Consider the following 27,673-nt stretch of genomic DNA (forward strand, 5'->3'; position numbering starts at 1 on the left):
TTGTTTTATTCTCCTTTTTACACTGAGTTGGACTTTCGCTCTTGGGGTGAGAAACAGAGGTCAGAACTATCCTGGAATCCCACCCATTGTGAATTTCACAGCACCCACGTAACTGGCCCAAAGATGGGTTCACCATCAAATTAAGGCCAGTGGATGGTCTGAAGAAGCTGGAGGTCACTCAGAGAGCTACCTTCTTGAAAGGAGTAGCAGGCAGCACTGGAAGCTAAGAGTGGAGGCACAACAGGATGGAACTGCCTTCTCAAATTTTTCAAACCTAAATTGAAGAAAAGTTCTTGCACCCATAACATCAGCATTCAGAGGTAGAGGCCCTGCTAAATGATAGCCTTCCAGTTGCAGGTATAGAGACTGTTTCCAGGCACCTAAACTAGTGCCAGCTATCTGTACAAACCTGAGGACCTATTGGTAATAGCCCAGATAGGCTCCTTTGGCCTCAAATAGATCTTATTGAGTGAGAACATTTATGTAGCAAAATAAATGTGTAGCCCTGCCTTATTCCACATTCCACTCTCCCTCAAACTCACCTCCAGAGAAATGGCTCTGGCATGGAATGGATCTGGGGAATTGGCCAATGAACTTTTTTTTAGCTCCATCTGCCACTAATCCTTGCAGCTAAAAATGTAAAGATTAATTTTTAGGTTGATTGAAATGGCCTAGAGTCCCCTTAAATGTAACATTATATTCCCTATTATTAAAATAACTTTTTTCATGTGACACATTATACTTTGTTTGTTTGAATTGAATTTATATTTCCTAGAAAGATAAGTGAAAAGTCTCATCATGCTACCTATTATAATATTCTTCTTAAGATTTACTCAAGACAAATTTAGCCAGACTTGACCAAGTTGAATGAAATAACAGAGGATTGATGGAAGTTTTTTCAATTAATGTGTATGTGGACTTATAAAATTGTTAAATTGGGTTCCATATAATGGACAGGTTGCAAATCTGCAAATGTGTTGCTGGTCAAAGCACAGCAGGTTAGGCAGCATCTCAGGAATAGAGAATTCGACGTTTCGAGCATAAGCCCATCAGGCTTATGCTCGAAACGTCGAATTCTCTATTCCTGAGATGCTGCCTAACCTGCTGTGCTTTGACCAGCAACACATTTGCAGCTGTGATCTCCAGCATCTGCAGACCTCATTTTTTACAGGTTGCAAATCAAAAACCAAAGAGATGTAATGTGTTTTTCTCTCCAAGGATTTAGTACAGGATCTGCTGCTCTTCTTGAAACTCTTAATAACACAGACTTGAGTGTAGAAAACATAATTTCAAAGATTGCAGGGGACACAAAGCTTGGAAATGTTAGCAAATAATGTAGGATAGTAGGATGGTTTCAGAAAGACATAGTTAGACTTGCGAAATTAAATGCAGAGAGTTGTGAATCAATTTTGGAAAAAATAATTGAGGGAAGTAAAAACATGAATGATGCTACTTTAAAGGGAACGCAGGATCAGACAGATTATAATTAATACCCAGTGGAGGCAGGAATAGAGTAGAGAAAGTGAATGCAAGTGGCAGGAATCAGTAGGATATTTAAACTTTTTAGCCTGCCCTGCCATTCAGTAAGATTATGACTGATCTGATTGTGGTCTCAACTGCCCTTAACTGACTCCTCCCATAATGCTTGATGTCTCCATCAATCTGAAAACTTGGAAGTTTTTGACAGCAAAAATTAATTTTCTGTCCCTTCTTGCCCTGTACTATTCTTGTGTAGCATTTTCATGAGTCAGGAAAGCTTTGGTTTATAATCCTGCATACAATTCTTCTGAGGTCAGAGGTGCCATTGTGAGCTCTAAAAAGACTTGGTTGGAGAGCCCTCTTGTGGTGCAGCTGTAATGCCCATACCCCATGGACCTGGTGGCCTGGGTTCAAGTCCTACCTGCTTCAGAGGTGTGTAATAACATCTCTGAATGGGTTGTTTCAAAATAAAGTTAAATTTTTAAAAATTATTGTTGGAGAATTTCTGACCAGTAGGGAAAACCTGCTGAAGAGTCGAGAACAGAGCTGAAAATGTGTTGCTGGAAAAGCGCAGCAGGTCAGGCAGCATTTTGCTCGAAGAGTCGAGAACATTCAGACAGGTACATTTGAAAGGTTTTGACAAATGCAAATATCACGATTGGATGTTGTACTGTGATATAAATGTGTCATTAACTGCAATGATTCAACATCAGGCTGTGTGCTGTAAAGTTGATGATTTTCTGCTCCTCGGGTGCTGCCTGGCCTGCTGTGCTTTGCCAGCACCACATTCTCAACATTTTAGTGACCAGTGTTGTTTTAAGTGTTGTAATGTTTACAGTACTTCTCCCTTTCAGATTTTGCTCTTAGGTATTTCAAATTAAAGAAAACCCTGCTTGAGATCAAGATCACCAGTAATATACATGTAAAGTGGTATAAATGGCTTAGAGTCCCCTTCAATTGGAAATAAAGCTTTTAGCTGCTTTAGAGTGAAATACATCAGCTTGCTGCTCCTAACCTGTTTTACTTGATGGTTGTAACTTAAGAAATAAAGGTCTTTTTTTCAATTTTGGTAGACCCCAGTGTTGATATTTACATGTATTTGTTTTTCCAATTGAGCCTCGTATGAATGCTTAGCCAAATTTCAAAATCTCATGAGCTACACATCTTCACATGGGGCTGTATTCACATATTGATTGACAATTTTAGAAGGTCTTTAAAGGGTTAACTTTGGCAATTGAATAAGGTTTTGATTTTACCTACAGAATGCCCACTTAAAGGAAATTTTGAATGAAGAAAGTGTTTCCAGATTAGTTTTTTTGACTTTTTAAAAATAAATGTTTATTTCAAATATTTTGTTAGGTCTTCCCAAAATGTGTAGTAGCAAGTGGCTATGATGGATACATGGGGAGTATGAGATGTTGAAACAGAAGAACCAGTAAAAAAAAAGATGAAACAACTGAAGATTCATCCAGTGAGGCTTTGTGGGTGGAGCTAAGAAATAAGAAGGGAATCGAGGACAAGAGGGCATCAGTTTAAGGTTAGGGGGGAAAGAATAAAAGAGAACCTAAAGGACAACGTTTTTACACGGAAGGTGGTACACATATGGAATGAGCTGCCAACAGAGGTGATTGAGGTGGGTACAATAACAACATTTGTGTTTAGACAAATACACAGATAAGGAAAGATTTAGAAAGATATGGGCCAAATATAGAGAATGGGATTAACATTGATGGACATTTTGGTTGGCATGGACCAGGTTAGGCCAAAGTGCCTTGCTCCATGCTGTAAGACTCTTTGTAACTATGTTGGGAGCAAGGCTGAACACCCTCAGAACCTAAGGGGAAGCAATGGTCTAGTTGTATTATCATTAGACTATTAATCCAAAAACTCAACTCATGTTCTGGGAACCTAGATTCAAATCCCACTATGACAGTTAATGGAATTTGAATTCAATAAACAGCATCTGGAGTTAGGAATCTACTGACGACTAGGAAATCATTGTCAATTGTCAAAAAAAACCCACCTGGTTCACTAATGTTCTCAGCTAGCCTGGACTTCATGTGACTACAGACCCACAGCAATATGGTTGACTCTGAACTGCACCCTGAAATGACTTAACAAATCTTTCAGTTGTACCAATTACTATGAAGTCTGAAAGAAATGAAATAAAACAGATCACATTTCATCAACCTAGGCACCAGAAAAGACAACAGCAGAAATAGTCTCATCGACCCTGCAATGTCCTTAGTAACATCTGGGGGCTAGTGCCAAAATTGGGAGAGCTGTGTCAGTGTGACAAGCCTAATATGGTCATACTCATGGAATCATAGGGACAACGTCCCAGCCGCCATCACCACCACCACCATCATCACCATGCCTGGATATGTCCTGTCCCACCAGCAGGACAGACACAACCGAGGTGGCTGCACAGCAGTATACAGTCAAAAGGGAGTTTCCCTGGGAGTCCTCAACATTGACTCTGGACCACATGAAGCCTCGTGGCTTCAGGTTAAACATGGGCAAGGAAGCCCCTAGTGATGACCATGTATTGTCCTCCCTCAGCTGACAAACAACATTGGAGGAAGCACTGAGGGTAGTGTTACAACACAGGGTAAGCCCCCTTGCTATTTTAAACCAGCAACATCGAAACAATTTACACCATGTGGTAATCTGTGAAACTTAAAAGAGGGTAAGAACTATCCCAAAGTCACTATTTAAAGTAAAAATTAACAACTTTGTTTTTTAAAGTATAACCGAGAATAATTAACTAACAGCTATTTACAACTCCTTTCACTAACCTATCTTTTACCTTCCCCTTCTACAATACTAGTTCGATAATCCACCCCCCCAATTAAGATTTAACAAAAATTCAAATTTCAAAACCAACTGTCAAATATTCTCTTTATATCTTCCTCTGTCTTTTTAAGGATTTCTGTTTCACAGGTCACTGATAGATAAAGGTACCTTTAAAAGAGCAAATGTTTGGGTAGTCTGTACATGCGGGTGGCTTGGTAGCTCTCTCACAACTGTTCAGGTTTTCCCGGTCTTATATCCCAAATCATCAGATTGTGTTCTTGGCTTTTAATATTGTCAATATACTAAATTCAAACTTGATTGGAGTCTGGTATTTTTTTCTGGGTATAATTAAACTGCTCCAATTTGAGTTTGTTTTTGTCTCCTGGCAACCAGCTACACTAGCTGCTGGACCAAAAGTTTACATTATATCTTGTTCAGAACACTTGCTGCTTTCAGGTAGTTCTTCTAATTTTTAACTTTCTTAAATGTACAGTACACTTCTACACCTTCATAACACCTCCCCCTAAGAAAAAAATGAATCATTGTAATGAAAAGATGGCTTCATTTTTTTTCTATTCTTTAAACAGATTACCTTAACATACATATAACTTTAATATAAGTTCACCTTGACTTTTTTCATATACTTGTGTGAATATATATATAAAAACATTAAATAAACACAAATCTCATCTAAATATTATCAGTTAAATCTGCGATAACGCATCTGCGATTACATTCTTATGATCTGCAACATGTACAATTTTTAAATTAAAAGTCTGTAACATAAGACTCCAACAAAATAGTCTCATATTATTGTCTTTAATGTAAGCAGACTGTGATCTGTGTACACGACTGTAGCCAGCACATTGTTCGTGACATATTCACTAAAATGTGGTACAGCTAGTACCAAACTCAATAGTTCTTTTTCGATCATGGAGTATCTTCTCTGGTGGATGTTGATCTTCTTCGAAAAATAACCAACTGGCAGTTCAATCCTATCCTTATTTTCCTGTACGAGTACAGCTCCAACTCCTATATCACTAGCATTGTTGGCGACTTTTAAAGGTTTTGAAAAGTTTGGTGTAGCTAAAACTGGTTTGGTGATTAATATTAATTTCAAACGGTCGAATGCCTCCTCGCATGGTTCTATCCACTGAAACTTTGTGTTCTTCTACAGCAAATTGATTAACAGTACCACTACACTGCTGAAGTTCGGAAAAGACTTCCGATAGAATCCAATGACTCCTAAGAATTGAAGCACCTCTTCGAGGTTGGTCATGGAAATTCCTCTGTGGCCTTCATCTTTGCGTTCCGTGGAGTCAACCTACTTTGACCTATGTCATGTTCCAAGAACGTCACCTTTGCTTTTGCGAATTCAGTTTTATTTAAGTTTATCACCAGTTTTGCTTCTCTTAGTCGTTCAAAGAGCTCTGCCAACTGTACCACGTGATCTTTCCAGGGCTTACTAAAGATCACTACATTGTCCAAATAGACTGCACAGTTTGTTAACCCAGCCACAACTCTGTTCATGAGTCTTTGGAGTGTGGCGGGTGCATTCTTCATTCCAAAGGGCATCACTTTAAACTGATATAGCCCATTTGGGGTTACAAATGCAGAAATTTCTTTCACCATCTCTGATAAAGGTATCTGCCAGTAACTATACATTAAGTCCAACTTGGTCATGTAACTGGCTTGTCTGACTTTCTCGATACAGTCCTCCAATCTAGGAATTGGATCTGAGTCCAAGTCTGCTAATCCATGCAGAATCATTGACTCCTGTCCGGTTTGGGAACTAAGATGATCTGCAAACTCCATTCATTCTGGTTTGGTTTGATTATGTCCTTGTCAAGCATGGCCTCCACTTCCATTTTACCTGCCTGGATTTGAAAGGATTAAGCCGAAAGGGGTGTTGCTATATCGAAGCAGTATTCCCTTGGTCTACTTCATGTACAACGGCATTAGTCCTCCCCACCTATTTTTTACATATGTTCTTATATTGCAGTAACAAATTTTTCAACTGCATTCTGTGCTCATAAGACAGATGGTTTACTAACCTATGCCACTCCTCAAGGACTTTTTTGTTTTTTAATCTATTTTTGAGGCACATCAAAATCCACATCACCTGGATTTGATTCTTCATTCTGCGGGACAGTAACTGACACCTGTTTCTCCAGTTCTTTCTCTCTCATATAATACAGGTTCAACATGTTCACATGACATAACCGATACATTTTTTTCTATCTGGCATTTTTATTCGACAGTTTACCTAACTCAACTTTTTCTCAATTTGATAGGGACCACGAAACCTGGCTTTGAAGGGATCTCATCACTGGTAACAGTACTAACACATCATCCTTTCGGGAAAATGTCCAAGTCTCAGAGCTTTTATGAGCCACCTGCTTCATTCTATGCTCTTTAGGTGCTGTTTAGCTAACTCACCTACTCGATTTAGTCTCTCCCTCACCTATATTTATAATCTAAGTATGAGATTTCTGACTTTGGCCCTGCCAATTTTTCTTCAATTAATTTCAAAGGGCCTCTCACTTCATGCCTGAATATTAACTTATGGTGAACTGAGTAGATTCATTTGGGGCATCTCTAATGGCAAACAGTACGAATGAGATATCTTTATCTCAATCATTCAAGTAATCCTGACAGTATGCTCTCGACATAGTCTTCAAGGTCTGATGCCACCTTTCTAAAGCTCCCTGGGATTCAGGATAATATGCACTGGATTTAAAGTGCTGTATACTTTTGCCATCCATAACCACCTTAAATAGCCTAATAGTAACATTTGACCCTTGGTCCGACTGAATGTCTCTGGGTCATCCATACTGTGTGAAGAAAGCTATTAACTCCTTTACTACCTTTTTGCCTTTTGCCTTGATACTCCATAATGGAATTGCCTCCAAAAATCTGGTATACACACCCATTATGGTTAACAAGTACTGTTTCCCACTTTTAGTTCCTGTGAGGGGACCTACAATTCTTATCCACATGAAAGGTTCATCAAATGTGGGAATTGGCAACTAAGGTGCTGATTTTATTACCACCTGTGGCATACCTACCATTGGCATGTATGACACATATGGCAAAAGTTAACCACATTCTTGCACATTCCAAGCCATTAAAAATGTTTTTGTACCTTAGCCTGAGTCTTTAGTACCCCTAGGGGATGTCCTACAGATAGTTCATGTGCTACCTGTAATACCTCCTGTCAGGGTGCTACTGGCAACACAATCTGATGCACTTTAGCCCACTTCTCTTCTGCATTAACCTGTCATGATCTCCATTTCTGTATTAGGAATCTATCTTTCAGATAGTAACCCTCTGGAATATTCTCTGCCTCCTTTTTGGAGTACACATCCACTATGTGTCTTATATCGCCTGGTCTTACTGTTGCAAGTCCCATAGCCTTTCAGGACTAAACATTTCTGTCTGACCCAGGGCCTGTTGAGGTTTCTCCGGCACCATTGTCAAACAGGATATCCGCTAACTGAACGTCAAATCCTTCATCTTTCTCCTTACTTTTTGCTTGATGCTGTGACTTTTGATAATGGGATCTGGTTACCACACAGTCGAGGAAAATACCAGGATATTTCTGTTTTAACTCCTCAGTTTCTTGGTCTTCCTTGGGCTTTTCCACAAGGAGTATCACTCCCATCTTGCATCCTACCAAATCATTCCCAAGAATAAACTGAATTCCTGGAACTGACACTCTGTCAATCACTCCCACTGTAACTTCTCCAGCCTTTAGTTGGCACTCCCCTGATCTTAAATAGGGGAACACTAAATTTCTGTCCATCTATCCCACCAATTACCACACTCTCGGGTAACAGATCAGAAAGAATGCATATTCGCTCATCCCTTACTATCAGCAACTGGTTAGATCCTGTATCTCTCAAGATTATAACTTTGTGTCCTTTTCCCCTGTTCTTTCTGAGTAAACTTTACTCACAGAGGTGAATTCTTTGTAGAGATTAGGTACTAACTCCATACCCAGTCCCTGCTTAGGCTGTGCACTCTCCTGAAGCTCCTTGGTTCTTCTTGACGTCTCCTTTACTACCTTCACTCATGCCACTGGCATAGCTTCTTTTACCATATCTTTTCCCCTTGTGCCTTTCTTTAATGACCAGCACCATGACTGTATGTGTCCCACTTTACCACAGTGGAAACACCTGAGGCTTTTCACCATCTTTCCACCATCTTGGGCTTCTTTTTTACCCTGTGGTAAATTCTTACCAGTTGCTGTCTACGCTTGGTTTCGTAGTGTATGATCTCCGTTTCTCCCAACGAAATTCTGGCCGAAAGTTTGTCCTATGCATCAACATGTATTCATCTGCTAATTCTGCTGCCCTTCTCACTTCCTAAACTTTCTGTTCCTCCACATGAATCTTACCATCTCTGGAAGTGAGTTTTTAAACTCCTCTAGCAGAATAATCTCTTATAGAGCCTCATAGGTCTTATCTATCTTTAAGGCTCATACCCATCTATCAAAATGACTATGTTTAATTCTTTTGAACTCAAAATAAGTCTGAACTGGTTCTTTCTTTGTGGTTCTGAACTGCTGGCTACATGTGGAGGCAAAAACAAGGATTGCAGATGCTGGAAACCAGAGTCTAGATTAGAGTGGTGCTGGAAAAGCACAGCAGGTCAGGCAGCATCCAAGGAGCAGGAAAATCCCTTCATCAAGAATAGAGGTAGGGTGCCTGCAGACTGGAGAGATAAGTTAAAAAGGGATGGGTTTGGGGAAAAAGCAGCATAGAGTACAATAGGTGAATGGGGATGGGGATGGAGGTGATAGGTCAGAGAAGAGGGTGGAGTGGATAGGTGAAAAGGAAGATAGGCAGGTAGGACAATTCATGAGGGCGGTGCTGAGCTGGAAGGTTGGAGTTGGGATGAGGTGGGGGAAGGGGAAATGAGGAAACTGGCAAAATCCACATTGTTGCCATGGGGTTGAAGTGTTCCGAGGCAGAAGATGAGGCGTTCTTCCTCCAGGTGTCGGTGGTGAGGGAGTGGCGGTGGAGGAGGCCCAGGACCTGCATTCTCCATGCTGAATGCAAAAGACTTCAAACAGATCTAGCATCTCAAGACTGCACATCCATGAAGCATTGTGGGCCATCAACAGTAGAACTGTACTCTACAATCTGCAACCTCATGACTTGGCAAATTCCCCCCACTCAACCATTACCATCAAGCCCAAGGATCGCCCTGATTAACAGAGACTTGCAGGATGGCTTGTTAGGACCAGCACCATGCTTTGTTATGAAATGTGCCTTTAAGGAGGATTTGTTCTGTCATGTTTCGATTGCAAGCAAGTGTTGAAAACTTGGAGCCGAGCTTTCAACTCTGAGCTGAGTTGTTGTCTGAGCCCAGCCAGCTTTGTTTTATAAAGTTGGAACAACAGAAGCAGCAGGAAGGGGTGGGAAGAAGCTCCCATAGAACCAGTATTTTAGTTTTAGCTTTCAGTAGTTGCTGGGTTCTTGAAACTAGATGTGGAAGCTGTTATTCCTCTCTCAGTGAAGGCTAAAACTTGGATTCTCTTCTTACTGCTTGAATTGCATTTGAGATAATCTATTTTACTGAATTTGTCTTTGTTAAGGATATGTTTATGGAATGTTAGTATATTAGAATATTTGCTGTTTAGTAGTTAAATAATCTATTATTCTGTTAAGTTGCCCAGTAGAGTTAAGTTATTCCAATTCCTCTTTCTTTTGTTTGTATTTTAACTACAGTGAATGGATAAAGTGTGTTTTGCTTCAAGCCTGGTAATTTGACCAATCCAATTGCATTTGGAACACAATGACTTACACTTGCCTTTAAAAATGAGAAAACATTAGGGTTCTTGGCTATCTTCTTTTTTTTTAGATATTTTTATTAGAAATTTAATATTTTGACAGATTTACAAAAATAAACAGAACTTTCAAGCACAAACATTAATATAAAAATAGATCTTAAATATATAATCATCAAAATTCAAAGGAATGATACTAAAGAAGAAAGAAAAACAATGAAACTCAGTTAACTACTAATCTAATCCACAATTATCCAGAGTGTATAGTTGAGTCACTTACATCCTTCAAACAAAAGAAAATGTTCTCTAATACACTCATAACAGTATAATAAAAAGGAAACTATTTCCAAACAATAAGAACAAAAAAAAAACATGTTTGAATGGAGATCCTCCCCTTTATTCTCAGGGGGCCTTACTTCCTTTCTAAAGGTCCACCATATCCTCTCCCAAACAGTGTCCCACCCTTGACCCGGGCGCTCCTTAATAGGATTTAGATATAATACCGAGCTAGAGTTAACAGTGAGCGCCCCACCCCCACCCCTCCCCACCCATACCTGAGTATATCTGATAGCATCAATGCCACGTACAAACACACAACTATAAAATTACAACTCCAACAAATTACAGTTAAGTATAATAACATAAAATAGCAAGGGAAGACAACCCTGCTCCCAGAAGCAAAAGTAAAGTATCCATTTCTCCCCACGGAGTGTGGAAGAGGCAAGCCAACATAAATTGTCTCTTACGATTTATTTAAACGAGTCTAAAAGTTCCTTAGCCTCTTCTGGTGATCTAAAATTATACTCGGATCCTTCGTGGGTAAAGCATAACGTCGCTGGGTAGCGTAAGGTGTATTGAATATTTAAGTTCCTTAGACATTTCTTCACCTCATCAAACGCCTTCCTCCTTCGTGCCAAAGCCAGGGAGAAGTCCTGAAATAACATAATCTTGGATCCTTCATGAATCATAGCTTTAGGATCCTTTCCAAGCTTTCTGGAGGCATCCAGGAGTATCTGCCTCTCCCTATAACTCTGCAGCCGGAACAGGACCGGGCGTGGGCGCTGGTTTGGGCCAGATCCGCGTACTACGACCCGGTAGGCCCACTCCACCCTTACCCGGTCAGTTTCAGCCCCCAGGTTTAAAAGCTGGGGCAGCCATCGCTCCAGAAATACCACTAACTGTCCCTTCTCTTCTTGTTCAGGGAGGCCCAGAAGACGGATATTCTTTCTCCGATTTCTATTATCCAGGTCATCCATGTAGATTTCAAAGGCCCGGACTCTCTGCTCCAGAGCTCGCACCTGTTCTGCAGCTGTTTGTGCTGCAGCCTCGGAGGTCGTGGCCTTTAGCTCCGCCCCCTTCACTCGGCCCTGCAATTCCTCGAGAGCCTCGCTGTACTTTTGTAGCTTTTCTTCGAATGCATTCCATCTCTGTCTGGATTCTGCAATGAAATTGACGAGTGTCGTTTCCAGCCTGGCAATCATCTCTTCAAGGCCTGTTTTTACATCAGCTGCAGCCGGAGGAGGAGAGGAGGGTGGGGGAGGGGTCTTTGTTTTCTGAGAGCTGCGGGATCCCTTTGGTTTACTCATTATCCACTTAATATTAAACTGCTTAAATATAATAGTAAACAGCTAATTAAGGTTAGAAGATTTTTTTGGGTGGTTTGGTAAGTGTGGTGGGGGTGAGTAACTCACTTTACCCAGGTTTTGGGAAGAGCACTGTAAACTCAGACTTGCTGAGTCGCCGCCATCTTGGATCTCCTTGGCTATCTTCTTAATAAATTTAAAGGATGTTTGGTCTGGTCCATAACAACATACCCAAATATAAGGCATTACCCTGGTGAAGCTACCAAACAGGACTACTTGCATGTCAAACAACGTCCGCAATAAGTGAAAGACAGAGCAAATTGAGCCCACAACAAACAGATCAGATCTAATCTCTGCAGTTCTGTTACATTCAGTTGTGAATGGTGGTGAGCAATTAAACAACTTATTGGAGGAGGAAGCTCCACAAATATCCCAATTCTCAATGATGGAAGAGCGTAGCACAACAGTGCAAAATATAAGGCTGAAGCATTTTTAGCAAGCTTCAGCCAGACGTGCCAAGTAGATGATCCATCATGGCCTCCTCAAGTGGTTACCAGCATTACAGATACCAGCCTTCAGTAAATTCAATTCACTCCACATGATATCAAGAAACAGTTGGAAGCACTGGACAGTACAATGGCTATACACCCTGAGAACATTATGGCAAAAGTACTGAAGCCTTGTGCTCCAGATTCTGTCACTTCCCTAGCCAAACCCTTCCAGTACAGTTACAATGTCTACCTGACATTGTGGAAAATTGTTCAGGTATGTCCTGTACATAAAAAGCAGAACAAATCCAATCAAGCCAATTACTGACCCATCAGTCTACTCTTGATCATCAGTAACATGATAGAAGGTATTTTCAATAATTGTATCAAGCAGCATTTGCTCAGTAATAACCTGCTCGATGACTCCCAGTTCGGGTTTCACAGGGCCGCACAGCTCCTGACCTCATTCAGGCTTGCTGCAAACATGGACAAATGAGGCTAAATTCAAGAGGTGACCATGACACCTTTAACATCAAGGCTGCACTTGACTTCATGTTGCATCAAGGACCCCAGCAAAACTAGAATCAATGGGAATTAGGGGGCAACTTCTCCACTGGTTGGAGTTATACCTGGTACGTAGGATGATGTTCGTGGTTCTCGGAGGTCAATCATTTCAGCTCCAGGACAACTCTGCAAGAGTTCCTCAGGATAGTGCCCGAGATCCAACCATCTTAAAGTGCTTCACCGATGACTTTCCCACATCATAAGATCGGAAGTGGAGATGTTCACTAATGATTTCACAAAGATCAGCACCACTCATGGCTCCAGAAACTGAAGCAGTCCATGCTCAAATGCAAAATGTTATGGACAATATCCAGGCTTGAGCTGACAAGTGGAAAGTAATATTCACACCACATAAATGCCAAGCAATGACTATCACCAATAAGAGACAATTTAGGTACCACCCCTTGACATTCAATTGTGTTACCATCATTGAATCCCCAAATCAACATCCAGGGATTATCATTGACCAGAAACTCAAATGGATACACCACATAAACACAGTAGCTACAACAGCAGGTCAGAGGCTCAGAATATTGCAGCGAGTAACTCACCTCCTGACTCCCAAAGTCTGTCCATCATCTTCAAGGTGCAAGTCAGGAGTATGATGTACTCCTCACTTGTCTGAGTGGGTGCAAATCCAACAACACTCAAGAAGTTAGACACTATCCAAGGCAATGCAGCCCACTTGATTGGCACCACATCCACGGACATACACTCCCTCCATCACAGATGCTCAGTAGCAACACTGTGTACTATCTACAAGATGCCCTGCAGAAATTCACCAAAACTCCTAAGACAGCACCTTCCAAACGCACGACCACTTCCATCTAGAAGGTCAAGGGCAGCAGATACATGGGAACTCCACCACCTGCAAGGTCTCCTCCAAGCCACTCACCATCGTAACTTGGAAATATATTGCCATTCCTGTCATTGCGTCAAAATCCTGGAATTTCCTCCCAGACGGTATTGTGGGTCAATCCATAGCACATGTTCTGCAGCAGTTCAAGAAGGTAGCTCACCACCATCTTCTCAAGGGCAGCTAGGGGCAGGCAATAAATGCTGGCCAGCCACAGTGCTCACATCCTCCAAATGAATAAAATAACATGGGACATCTAATGAGGATGACTCCTTGCCCAGACTCATTAGACATTGCATCATAGCTTGCAAAACATGACACTTCCCTGCCCTTGTCTCCAAGCAACAAAAATATGGTCAGAAAGAGGTTCAGTGGCTGGCTTGCATTCCAGAAGCTTCAAAGAAGTCTGACACACATTTTCACATTCCTACATAAAACTACAATTCATGGGATACTGAGTACTCCTGTCACCTTCTCTATATTTTCTAGTTCAGATAGGGAGGTCTCCTCTTGACATCCACAGGAGGAGAACCTCTGCAGTTCCCTGCTATCTGGAAGAGAGTTTGAAGAAAGTCATCATTGAACTGTCTATGCACATCCCTCTGTCATGTGTGATGGGATACAGTTGAATTTATCTCTCTGAAAACCTTTGAGCTTCTCTCAGCTTCCAGTGGCTCACATTCACTGAGATAGTATACAAGTGGCAAAATTGGAACATTTCCTTTAACTACATCTTGTCTTCAGTTGTAGACTATTCTCTGCTGCCCTCTCTTTCCAAGGTTTTCCATTCCCCCATGCCCTGCCCAAGGTTATGCAAATGAACATTGCTGGTGCCTTTCTCAGCCTCTACTGGAAGTATTTCCTCCCATAAGCCAGCCTCCATCACCACCTCCAATCCTATTCTCAGCCTATCCACTAGCATGCTGTCTATTGACCCACTTCTGCTCCCCATGCAGTAAATTCTATCCCTGGGATCCCAGCCATCCAAACCAAATAACTTATTGACTCTAAACAGAACCAGCCTTTCTAGTACATCTCCCTGTTAGATTTTCACCCCATCAACAATTTCTTGCCACTGATAATCATATCCCATGGATGAATGGAAAACATTTAACTTTTTATCATAGATGTTTGTTGTTTTTTAATTAAATTGTTTTGCTTGTTTGCAACATCCCTGTGAAAAGTAGTATGGCGTTAATGCATTGAAAGTGCTGGATCCTCAAAGGAGCTGATCTCAGTTGGTATAGTAATTTAGTTGCTTTGACTGGCTTTAGTAGCCCTGAGTTCAGGCTATAATAGTCATGAGATTCCTGATAACTATTCAGTTGCCAAAGTTGGAAAGTTTGTATATGCAGAAATTCATTAAGTACAGGAGCAAACTTGGTTTTCTTTCCAACCAGGTGCATTGTGTAGATTAGACTACAAAAACGTATTTGAAAACTGCACATTTTGCTTCAAAGTAATTATTCAAAATTGACATGTCAAATGGAATCTTCCAGCCCCTGAATAATGTAGGCTATGGTGAGAAATTTGGGAAATTCAGGTGAGATGTCAAATGAGTCCCTACTCAGCGTAAGACTAAAATGTTGAATTTTCCAACCAAATCCAGGACATCGAGATAAGATTCTCACCGTCAGTGGCAAGAGGCCTATTAACGGAGACGTTCCTTCATTATCACCTACATCTTGCTTCATTAATATGCAGGCTTCCTTTTTCCACTCACTGGATAAAAACAAGATGCTGAGAATTCTCAACTTGAAAGTCTGAGTGGATATCTGGAGATTCCAGCTATTTACCTCTTCAGACCTTCATCTTGGACTAAACAAGATCTAACACTAACACCTCAGGGTACCCCACACCTGCAGCAGCCATGCACAGGCATTTCCACACATATAGCCAACTGAAACACACTGGCCTGACTGTATGATACATCTCCAATCCCACAGTAAGCTTCTGAACTTCAATTCTGCTTTAGTGTGCATTGGCACCTTTCATTGCAATGCTGTTGCACTGGTTTGACACCTCGCTCACAGATTGGACCAGGCTGCATTTTAGAGTTGATTGCATGTTCTCTTAGGGTACACTGAGGCTTTTGCCCGAAATGTCGATTCTCCTGTTCCTCGGATGCTGTCTGACCTGCTGTGCTTTTCCAGCACCCCAGTCTCGACTCTGATCTCCAGTATTTGCAGTGCTCAATTTCTCCCACTTTACACTGACTTTGTGCCTAGTTGCTTGTTCACAATATCCTTGCTTTTGCAAAAGCACAGCCAAACTCCCTTAAAGATACGTTGTGTCATTTGGTACAGACATAAAGCCAGTTAGGTTGTTGTGATTGTTAGCACTAATGGGGCGGAAATGTTCCAGCAAGGCACATTGCTGTATCAATCTCACATCTGCAGCATGTGCCAGCAAATACACTGCATGTGTTTCAGCCTTTCAACCGAACGGCCATATCTTGTAGTCATAAAGGTATAGTTCTTATTCGAGTCAAGGGGGTTCTGTTGCAGTCAGGGGCACCAGTACAGTCAGTCAAGAGCAGTGTTTGCTTCCAGTTTGGGTGCTTAGGTATGGTCAGTCATCTGCTCAGGGCATTAAATGTTAGGGACTCTGTCTCACTACAGTCCGGGACTGAGCAATGATCAGTTTGGTAGATCAAGTGAAAACAGTCAGGATTCACAGATTGTAACTCAGGGATCATTATAGAGAGTGTTCAGTCATCTTGCCAGTCATCACTCAGGATTATCTGTCCAAGTCAGTCAAGGCAGTGGACCACAGTCAGTGCTGAATAACAAAGAGAATTGGGTACCTATCAGGGGACCCTGCTGTGGTAGGGCAGTGGGAAAAGGGAACAAGGAATGAAGATGGGAAATTTTATATATAAGTAACATGTGCCAGTAGTGCATTGGAGGATATGCAATTCAATGGAAAATGGCATATTGGCAGTCACCACCTCAACACAGGAAGTCTACATCATGATAGTGGGTGTAACTATCATGATTTTTAACTATTAGGGTGGCATGGTGGCTCAGTGGTTAGCACTGCTGCTTCATAGAGCCAGAGATGCAGGTTTGATTTCAGCCTTGGGCAACTGTTTGTATGGGGTTTGCACATTCTCCCTGTGTCTGCATGGATTTCCTCCAGGTGCTCTGGTTTCCTCCCAAAAGATGTGCAGGTTAGATGAATTGACCATGCTAAATTGCCCATACTGTTCAGGGATGTGTAGGTTAGGTGCATTGTTCAGGGATAAATATAGGGTAAGGGAAAGGGTCTGGATGAGTTACTCTTTAGAGGGTTGGTGTGGACTTGTTGGGCTGAAGGGCCTGTTTCCACACTGCAGGGATCTAAATTCTAATTCCTTACTAAACAGAAGGGACAGGGCTCAGGAAATAGGTATGACAGTTGAGCTGTGTGAGAATGTGGGGAATTAGAAGTGATAGGCTATCCAGGGACTATCAGGTAGAAAGGAGCATGGGGATACGGGGAAGCTTAAGCAGCAGACTAAGCCTAGTTCTCACTGTGCCTAGCATGATTTTTAGTGCCTTCCATGATCTCTCTATTCCCAAATACATTCTACGAGTAGAAAACTGCTATGACTACACCTGGAACAGATAGGGTCAGCCATATTTTTTGGGTCAAAATGGAACTCCACTTGTGAGCGATAGGAGGTGCCTCAAGAGGTAATTGTATCAATCATGCAGCTCAGTCCATCACAAAAACCAGTCTTCACTTATTGATTCTATCCACAATCTCGCTGCCTCAGGAAAGCAGCCAACATAGTCAAAGACCTTCTCCATCCCAGTTATTTTCTCTCTCACCCTCTTCCATTGGGCAGAAGATTCAAAAGGCTTGAAAACATATACTGTAGTCCCCCTGTACCCGCGGGGGATATGTTCCAAGACCTAACGCAGAAGCCCAAAAGCCACGGATAGAAGCGAACCCATTCATTTAAATGGGAAATTTACCTTCCCGGCAGTCCCCTGGTCTCTGGTTCTGGAATATTCCCTGTATTGTGTTCGGGCTGCGGTAAACCTCAGATAACTGAAACCACGGAAAATGATTCCGTGGAAATGGCGAGAGGGTGGGGGAGGGCAGGTTTAGATTTTAAGAACACTTCTTCCCCCCATTTTCAGAATTGTGAATGAATTTATTGTATATTAGAGTTGATCTTTCTCTGCACCTTCTCTGTAGCTGTAACACTATATTTTGCATTCTGTTCGACTACTCTGATATATTTATGTAAGGTATGATTTGTCTTGTTAGCATGCAAAACTATACTTTTCATTGTATCTTGCTACACGTGACAATAAATCAAAATCATTTATAGATTGAAGTAATTAGCAATCATATCATTGCACGTGTGAAGTGTAATGCACTCTGCAACTGTTTAGGGTGCAATGTTGCCTGATTCTCAACCAAGAGATCTGTCCTTGCAGACTGAAGATATTATTTTGGTTAAGCAGAAATAATCCGAGATGACCTCCAGGCCACAAAGCAGAAAGCTAATGCAAGCCTTCAAAGGCTGCAAAGGAGCCTTGATTCCTTCTCAACTTGATCTGTAAGACACTTCTTTATGCAACAATGCACTTTATGGGTTATGTAAAGTTTGGAGGAGAAGGTTTATTACTTATGCAGCACTTGTAATGTCTTACTGTTCTTTTGTGACATGATTAGCAGAACTTTCATTAGAATAAGGTCCAGAGTAAGAGTTCCACATCGAGTCATTTTATCGCTTCGATGTCCCATTGAATACAGCAGTATGGAAAACCATCAATTGTGAGTGATGTAAGTGCTGACGTGACTAGGAGAAAGTAAGGACTGCAGATGCTGGAGATCAGAGCTGAAAAATGTTATGCTGGAAAAGCGCAGCAGGTCAGGCAGCATCCAAGGAGCAGGAGAATCGACATTTCGGGCAAAAGCCCTTCTTGAGGAACTGACATGGCTAGCAGACTGTTCTGTTCCGTATGCTCCGCACATGGGTTCATTGCAAACATGATTGATAAAAGTCAGCCACAATAGTTGTTATTTGCAGCAAGGACGCAAAGAAAGAAGAAAAACCAGCAAGCCCAGGACCAGCAATAACCTGCAACAATGCTGTGAAACCTACACATGGAGTTGCAGCTGAAGATCTACTTAGGATGTGCAGGAGATCCAGGGTCTACCACTCTTGATATCATTTTCTCTGAATGTGTGAAGCACAGTGTTGCAGAATCATGATGTATCATAATATTCTCACAGAATTTTGCCAACTGCTACAATGGGACCTGTGTCCTGAAGGGATCAGCAATTAGCCTAGCCTGGTGGTTATCACATTGATAGCTGCATTGAACTTTTGTATATCTGGCTGGCAACCTCTGTGGGATCCCTCCATTGCCCATTCACAAACGTATTAAGACCATTACAAATTCACCAAAGTTCCTTAGACAGCACCTTAGAGTGAATAGTACAGTTCCTTAAAAATATACCCTGAATACAAGTATGAGAGAATTGCAAATGTTACACTTTTGTTAAAAAAAAGAATTCAAGGATAAGTCCAGCAAGGAGAAAGTGAGGACTGCAGATGCTGGAGATCAGAGCTGAAAATGTGATGCTGGAAAAGCACAGCAGGTCAGGCAGCATCCAAGGAGCAGGAGAATCAGCGTTTCGGGCATGAGCCTTTCTTCAGGAATCCTGAAGGGCTCATGCCCGAAACGTCGATTCTCCTGCTCCTTGGATAAGTCCAGCAACCAAAGGTCACTTTGGATTCTTTTAAGAAAGATAATTTGGTCATATCTATTTTAAGGAGAAAGTGAGGTCTGCAGATGCTGGAGATCAGAGCTGAAAATGTGTTGCTGGAAAAGCGCAGTAGGTCAGGCAGCATCCAAGGAACAGGAGATTTGACATTTCGGGCATAAGCCCTTCTGGGAAAGGGCAGCAGGGATACATTAAGGGAAGGTGTTCAACTAACTTGCTTTAATATTTGATAAGAGAAAGAGTACATAATGCTAATACATTTGACGTGCTATACATGAACTTAGAAAACTGTATCATCATTTAGGTGGACAAAATGCAATCCAGATGGAGGAGTTGGGACTATTCTTTAAGATGAGAAAGTTTATTGATGTCATAGCAGTACTCAAAGTTATGGGGGGGGGATCTTATAGAGGAGGCAGGAAGAAACTCATTTCTTTGGCAGAAAGATCCTGAACCAGAGGACACTAAGTTTAGGTGAGTGCTAAAATAGGCATGGTGCTAGGTTGCCACAGCAACATTAAGGAGTAGTAATCTTATACAGGACATAGAACCACCACCTGGGAGTACTGGAGGCAGATTCGGCCAAGGCCTTCAAAAATAGTAAATTATCTGAAGAAAATCAAATGCATTGCTGCAGGGTAAAAGCAAGGGGATGAGAATAAGTGATTAGCTCTTACCAAGACAGTAGGACACAAACGGCCGAATAGCTTCAGTTGCGTCGTGATAGGAATATCCACGCAACATACAGATCTCAAGTTGGGAGATAGCAATCACGATCTTAGATTAGGGTCTCTGACGATTTAAATGTATCGCGAAACCATCATGAAACACACGAAGCTCTTCACTACAACACTAAACCCATCCTTTCTCGATTCCCAGAGGGGGATGCATTCCTGAGGAAGAGGGGCCCATCATGGCGCTGTAACTCTTCACCGACCATCAATCAACATTCACACGGTCCATGATAACTTCAGCCATTTACACTCACTTGCCTGGTAATTTTAATAACTCTTGCTCTCACCACGATATAATTTCCATTGAATCTAACACAGAAAGCACCATTTAAATAGTATGGGTGTATAAGGGAGTAAACAAATCTGATGAATGATTGATTGAAATGTTTTAACTGAGACTAAAGCGCCATTTCAATATAAGTTGTTAAAGTTGATGCGGCTCCAATTCTTAATCTTTTTTCAGATGGATTTTTAATTGGTTGAAATAGGGGCCATCTAAAAGACATTGGCGAACATTTTGACTGGATTCTGTCCGTCGCGGCACGAAACGGGCTTTCAGGGCGTCCCGCTAGGGCTGACGGTGAGAGGCGGTTCCCCATTGACGGATGGAGACGGTCAGACTGTCGCCATTTTCAATTGGCTAACGATCGTGTTGTCAATCAAGACGATTCATGCTTTTGATTGGCTTTCGTCGCCGTTGTGCTCGTCCTCGAGCCCCCTCCCCTCCCCCACGGTTTTCGTTTCTTGTGCGGTTTTTTTTTCAAACTCGGTGGTGGCCTGGGGAACGATTGTTACTTACGATGGCGGCGGTCGAGGAGGCTGCGGACAAATCGGAGCCAGAAAGCGAAACGGAGGAAGATGTGTATGAGGTGGAGAGGATAGTAGACATGAAGATTTCTGAGGTGCGAGAAAGAGGTCGGACTGTGGGGGAGGGGGAAAGCGTTTCAGGTTGGGTTGTGTTTTAGTGAAGATGGAGTCAAGCGTTACGTGTTTGTGAAGTGAGGCCTGCGGCCCGGCTCACTCCACCTGCCCAGAGCCATCGAACCAGTGTATAACTCAAATCCGCAACTGGAGCTAACATTGTGACAAAAAGGCCAGCTCCGCGTTCTGTCATGCCTCGTATTAATGTTCAACTCGTTTTAACCCAAACTTGCAAATGAGTTAGATGACAAGTAGACATTAGTGCGGTTTATCAAAATGTAAAGATTAGTATTACGGCGAAAGTTAGCGAGTAATTTTAGAAGTAATCTTCTGTTTCACATAGTCAACATTTCTACATGACCGTTTTCGGGTCATGCATTTCAGACAGATTGCAGCTGAAGGCTGTATTGGTTAGATGAAATTGCAGCATTTAAAAAAAACAGTAAAGCATCATATTGCAAAAGTTACCATTAGGACGAGAACTCAAAAAAAATGAATTTGAGACATTTGTGGCATTTTGCCAATTTCCCCTTGCATATTTTTCCCCGACTCCTTGGCGATCATCCTCCGTGCACCATCCCTTTTTTCTCCCCTCGTATCTCCATCACTTGCCCCCCCCCCCCCCCCCCCCCCTTTCCTGTTCATTCCTTGGAGGTTCTCCACTAAGAAGTTGATGTCCATCACTAATCATGTTTACCACCAGCCTCTGGGGAGCACTCTTGAATACCGAGCACTCAATAGATGTGACAAATGCAAAACCAATACAATATTTAATACTTAAACATTAATGTTGTAAATAATGGATTATAACGGTTAGGTTTTTTTAAACCTCGTATGTTATTTGTCTAGCTTTTTTTAAAGTTGTAGATTGAAAATTCAGTGCACATTTTTACACAGTTTCTATTTTTACATAGTTTCTCTGCAGTTAGTTAAAAATGTTTGCTCGTCCTGATAGTATTTCTGCATGTGCTAAGGAAATACTTAAAAACTAAGTCTTCAGTATTTAATAACACTGCTGTTTTTGTTTACCTAGTCTATTACTCCATCTGCTGGATGTTGCTTTGACTAAAACACACATGGTTACTATCAGGTGCAGTTTCACTTTTTTCATTTGAAGTCTAGTTGAGCAATGTAGCGGGTAAATCCTGTTCATTTGTTTTTCATTTTTGTGCAAATGAAATCTCTAAACAAAATTTACTCTTCTTCATGCTCCTCTTGGAGAGGAGTAGAAAAGACCAGGAAACAAGTTTCCTGTAGGACAAATCTATTCAAGAACGTGCTGTCTGTGATTTTTTTCAGTAACAATTGCTTTTCAATTAGCATTGGCTATTTTAAATGTATGATACTAATCTAATACCTAATTATTGTTTTTTTAAAACAGCTTTAAAATAAGTTTGACCATAATATAATTTTGAACAGCAGATTGGAAACTCTTTTCAATGAGATGGAAATTTACAAATTCAACAAGGACAGGATCCTACACATGGGAATGAAAATTTATCTTTTATTTTACCTTTTGAGACCTGCTGACATTCAACTTTTTAAATTCCTCTTGGGTATCAACAATGAGTGTATTGTACCATATCCACGTGTTCTTTTTGTAGTTTCGTCTGGAGTCTGTTTTTTTTTGTTTCCTTTCTGTCCCTTCTCAACTGTACCTGAATACAAGCTGGTATGCGCTTTGTTAGGACTTCATTTGATTTAAATTAAGGGAAATGAATCAAACAATTTTTAAAATTATTTTCATCAATGTGAGGTTGGACTGTACAATCGAGGGAGAAAGAATCATATCAAACGAGAATCATATACTTTTTGATGCAGCAGATCTATGCTTATCCTAAGCTATAGTAAATAGTTTACAGTAAAACAATTAATGCTTGTCAATTGAAGCTTTGCTTTTTCTTTTGGCAAATCATTTTGGAAGGTGGGGTGGTGCAGGAATTGGCTTGTAACTGGACTATAACCTTTTTTGTTTCTGCAAACAGTCAAGAAAAGCATATTCAAGCAAATGAAAGGTTTAATTTTTTTTAAGTGTCTCATTTCCCCCAAATGTCAAAGTCATGCAGCAAGGAAATAGACCCTTCTAATCGAACCAGTCCACACTGACCGTGTTCCTAAACTAAACTAGTCCTACCTGCCTGTATTTGGCCCATATTCCTCCCAACTTTTCCTGTTCATGTACTTTATCGAAATGTCTTTTTTAAATGTTGCAGCTGTACCTGCACTTCATCCAGCGGTTCATTCCAACACGAATCAGTCTCTGTGTAACAAAAAAGTTGTCTCTCATGTCCTTTTTAAATCTTTATCCTCGCACCTTAAAAATATGTTCACTAGTTTTGAACTCCACCACCTGATAGAAACTACCTTTGTTCTTCGCCTTATGTATGCCCTTTGTGATTTTACGAACCTCTGCAGGTCTCGCCTCAAGCTCCTATGCTCCCGTGGAAAAAGTCAAAGCCTATTCAACTTAATTTTGTAACTGAAGCTCTCCATTCCCAGTAACATCCTGGTAAATCTTTTCTGAGCCCCTTCCAGTTTAATAATATCTTTTCAATAACATGACTGGAACTGGCCACTGTACTGTAGAAGTAGCCTCACCAGCGTACTGTACAAACTAAACATGACGTCCCAACTTCTATACTCAATGGTTTGAGCAATGAAGGCAAGCGTGCTAAACACCTTCTTAATCACTCTGAAATTTGCATCTCGGGTAGGCAAAGAATTATGTGCCTGAACCCTTAGGTCTCTTTGTTCTACAACACTACCCAAGGCCCTGCATTACTCAGCCCATTGACCCAATTGATCAAGATCTCATTGTAATCTTAGGTAACATTTACTGTTTGCTATACCACCAATTTTAGACTTCAAAACTAGACTTTAAATGACAGATCAAATTATTTGCACCTGCATGTATCTCTAAAAGATGTTGTTGTTTTGGAACATGACAAGTGGTTGCCCAAGTCCTTCTAACAAGTGAATATGTTGTATAATGGAATGTTACAGATGAGTTAGTTTTGCTGTGCATCACAGATTAGCCCCATGTTTCTGCTTAATATGCCTCAATTTTCTGTAGAAATAAATAATAGTCTTCCTTACTGGTAAAGGGGTGGCATGGTGGCTCAGTGGTTAGCACCGTGCTAGGGACCCAGGTTCAATTCCAGCCTCAGGCAACTATCTGTGTGGAGTTTGCACATTCTCCCTGTGTCTGAGTGGATTTCCTTCCACCGTCCAAAGATGTGCAGGATAGGTGAATTGGCCATGCTAAATTGCCTGTAGCGTCCGGGAGTGCATCAGGTTAGATGTATTAGTCATAAGAAATGTAGGGTAATAGATTAGGGAATGTATCTGGGTGGGATACTCTTCAATGAGTCAGTGTGGACTTGTTGGGCCTAATTGCCTGTTTCCACACTAGGGATTCTATGGTATTATTGTTGTTAGTGTAGCAAGCATGCTAAGGAATTATTTATACAGTGTGTTGAGATCTGTTGCTCCATAAGTGTTTGCCTAAAACATTATGAAAACATTCCTGAGTTCTACACGTTCAATTGAATAATTTTCAGAAATGCAAATTTAAGCAGATTGTAGTTTAATTGCAAGTACAATTTGAACTTCTCAAGATATTCATACAAAGCTATGAAGTTAAACATTACATGGATTGGTTAGGAGTTGAACCTTTGCAGAAGGTGCTGGATTTCATCTCTAGAATTACATTATTCATGTCAATAGTTTGAAGCACAAGAGGGCTCACCTCACTGCTCTTTTCAATATTTATGTCTTCACTAATTTACAAGTAAAGATAATTTTGGTTATTTCATAGCTGTTTTTGGGACCTTGTAAATAAGGTATCTCTCCTATTTTGTAAAGTAGTGCCCTGGTTTCAGAAGTACCTAATTGTTTATAAAGTATTAGAGCGGTAGTGGACTGAATTGCTGTGGAACATTTTGGGCCACTACTTTGGTGCTAGTTCACAGCTGAATGATTCTGAAAGATTTAAATCTTTGTGTGAATGATTTAACTGTCTCCTGACCTTGGCCATTAACCAACTGCAAATATCAGATCTCTTCTTCTTTTAATCAGTTCCAGTTATAGGAGTATAAATAATTCTGAATGACATATTTGGGTGACAGTATGCAAGCAATTTAATTTTCCACAAAGGATAATGTGCAGAAACCTATTGTTTTTGTAATTTATCCCTTCATTTTAAATCTTGCATTTTTCTTGCTGGTGTACTCTTAGGCTTTCTTGTATTTTATTTTGTTAACTTTATTTTCTTATTCATTGTCTCTTATGTCCATTTTGTCAGAACTGATTTCCTTGGGGCTCCTGGGTGAAGTGATTATTTACCTCGAATATATAAGAAAGGGTTGAGATTAAGAATCATCTTTATTGAAGATCAGTAAAGTTGTTAAAGTGTATAGTGACGCCATTAAAAATGGCCAGTTAATTTTAGCCCCAAATAATTTTTTTATTATGGATAAAAGTTGAATCCCAAAACAACTACTGCTTTCAAACTTTGAATTACGGATGGCCTTCATGCATCGAATTATTGTAATTCAAAGCGTAGGGCACATGTAATTTGCAAAGTAGCAACTGATGAGAGGCATTTTGAGTAATAGCAGTTTAATTACTCCACATCCACAGCAGAGGCTGGCATGGCAGGGTGGCTCAGTAATGAGCACTACTGCCTCATGGCGCTAGGGTCCCGTGTTTAATTTCACTCTCAGTGGCAGTCTATGTGGAGTTTGCATATTCTCCCATGTCTGCGTGGGTTTCCTCTAGGTGGTCTGGTTTCCTCCTATTGTCCAGGGTGTGTGCAGGTTAGGTGTGTTAAATTGTCCATGATGTCCAGGGATCTGTGGGTTAGGTCGATTGGGCATAGGGAATGCAGGGTCACAGGGTAGGAAGTGCATCTTGGTGTGATGCTGTTCAGAGGGTTGGTTTGGACTTCATGGCATGCTTCCACACTGTAGGGATTCTCCGATTCTAGGAGATACGGTTTCATTTTTTGGGTTAAATGAACCATAAACAGATACGTCCATAATAGCAATGAAATGTTCAATAAAGAATTTCTGTACCTCAAACACATGACAGAGTTCTGAAGCAGGGTCACTGGACCTGAAATGGTAACTGCTTTCCACAGATGCTGCCAGATCTCATCGAGTCAGAGTGATGTACAGCATGGAAACAGACCCTTTGGTTCAACTTATCCATGCAGACCAGATATCCTAACCTAATCTACTGTCATTTGCCAACACTTGGCCCATATCCCTCTGAACTCTTCCTATTCATGTACCCATCCAGATGCCTTTTAAATGCTGTCATTGTACTAGCCTCCATCACTTCATCTGGCAGCTCATTCCATACACGCACCACTCTCTGCATGAAAAGGTTGTTCCTTAGGTCCCTTTTATAAACTTTCACTCTCACCCTAAACTTACATCCTCAAGTTCTGGACTCCCCCATCCCAGGGAAGTGACTTTGTCTATTTATCCTAACCGTGCCCGTCATGATTTTATAAACCTCTGAGGTGACCCCTCAGCCTTCGACACTCCAGGGAAAACAGTCTCAGCCTATTCAGCCTCTCCCTTTGGCTCCAATCCTCTAACACAGGCACATCCTTGTAAATCTTTTCTGACTCCTTTCAAGTTTCGCAACATCCTTCCGATAGGAAGGAGACCAGAATTGCATGCAAGATTCCAACAGTAGCCTAACCAATGTTGTGAACAGCTGCAACATGACCTCCCGAATCCTATGCCCAATACTCTGATCAATAAGGAAAGCATACCAAATGCTGCCTTCACTATCCTATCTACTTGCGACTCTATTTTCAAGTAACTGTGAACCTCTCCTCCAAGGTCTCTTTGTCCGGCAACTCTTCCCCAAGATCTTACCATTAAATGTCTAATTACAGCTCTGATTTGCAGCACCTCACATTTATCTAAATTAAATTTCATTTGCCACCCCTCAGCTCATTGGCCCATTTCCTCAAGATCCCATTCTATTCTGAAGTAACTCTCTTGGCTGTCCACTACACCTCCACTTTTGGTATCATCTGCAAACTTAATAACTATACCTCCTATGTTCGTATCCAAATCATTTGTATAATGATGAAAGGCAGTAGATCCAGCACCGATGTTTGTGGTACACCACTGGTCACAGGCTTCAAACCTGAAAAAGCACCCTTCCACCACCACCCTCTGTCTTCTACCTTTTGAGCCAGTTCTGTATCAAAATGGCTAGGTCTCCCTGTATTCTGTGAGATCTGACTTTGTTAACCATTCTTCCAAGAGGTACCTTGTTGAATGCCTTGCTGAAATCCATATAAATCACCTCTGCCGCTCTGCCCTCATCAATCCTCTTTTGTTACCTCTTCAAAAAACTCATTCCAGTTTGTGAGATGTGATTTCCCACGCACAAAGCCATGTTGACTATTCCTAATCAGTCCTTGCCTTTCCAAATACATGTAAATCCTGTCCCTCAGGATTCCCTCCAATAACTTGCCCACCACCGATGTCAGCTCACTGGTCTATAGTTCCCTGGCTTTTCCTTACCTGTTAAGTTTTTCCAGCAGTTTGTGTTTTTGCTACTGAACTGACTGGTACTCAAATGATTTCCATAACACTGCCAATTGGTTATTTGCATACACTGTTAAACTGAGGGTTTCAGGTGGTGCAGCATTTTGGAAGCTAACGTACTGGTGTTATTCTGACATAAATACTGCATGTGTG

The 27,673-nt window shown here is 41.2% G+C and overlaps 1 protein-coding gene across 3 annotated transcripts in view; it reads left to right on the top strand.

Moving 5' to 3' along the window:
- The first annotated feature begins 20,740 nt into the window (after positions 1–20,740).
- Positions 20,741–27,673, top strand: part of mphosph8 (M-phase phosphoprotein 8) — a 52,305-nt gene continuing 45,372 nt past the window's right edge. For all 3 annotated transcript variants that reach the window (XM_060826068.1, XM_060826070.1, XM_060826069.1), the window contains exon 1: positions 20,741–20,926. In XM_060826068.1, coding sequence (XP_060682051.1) covers positions 20,825–20,926 — 102 coding nt within the window. In that variant the 5' untranslated portion in view covers positions 20,741–20,824. The remainder of the gene's footprint in view (positions 20,927–27,673) is intronic.

This window comes from Hemiscyllium ocellatum, chromosome 6 (genome assembly GCF_020745735.1).
Source record: "Hemiscyllium ocellatum isolate sHemOce1 chromosome 6, sHemOce1.pat.X.cur, whole genome shotgun sequence".
NCBI lineage: Eukaryota > Metazoa > Chordata > Chondrichthyes > Orectolobiformes > Hemiscylliidae > Hemiscyllium > Hemiscyllium ocellatum.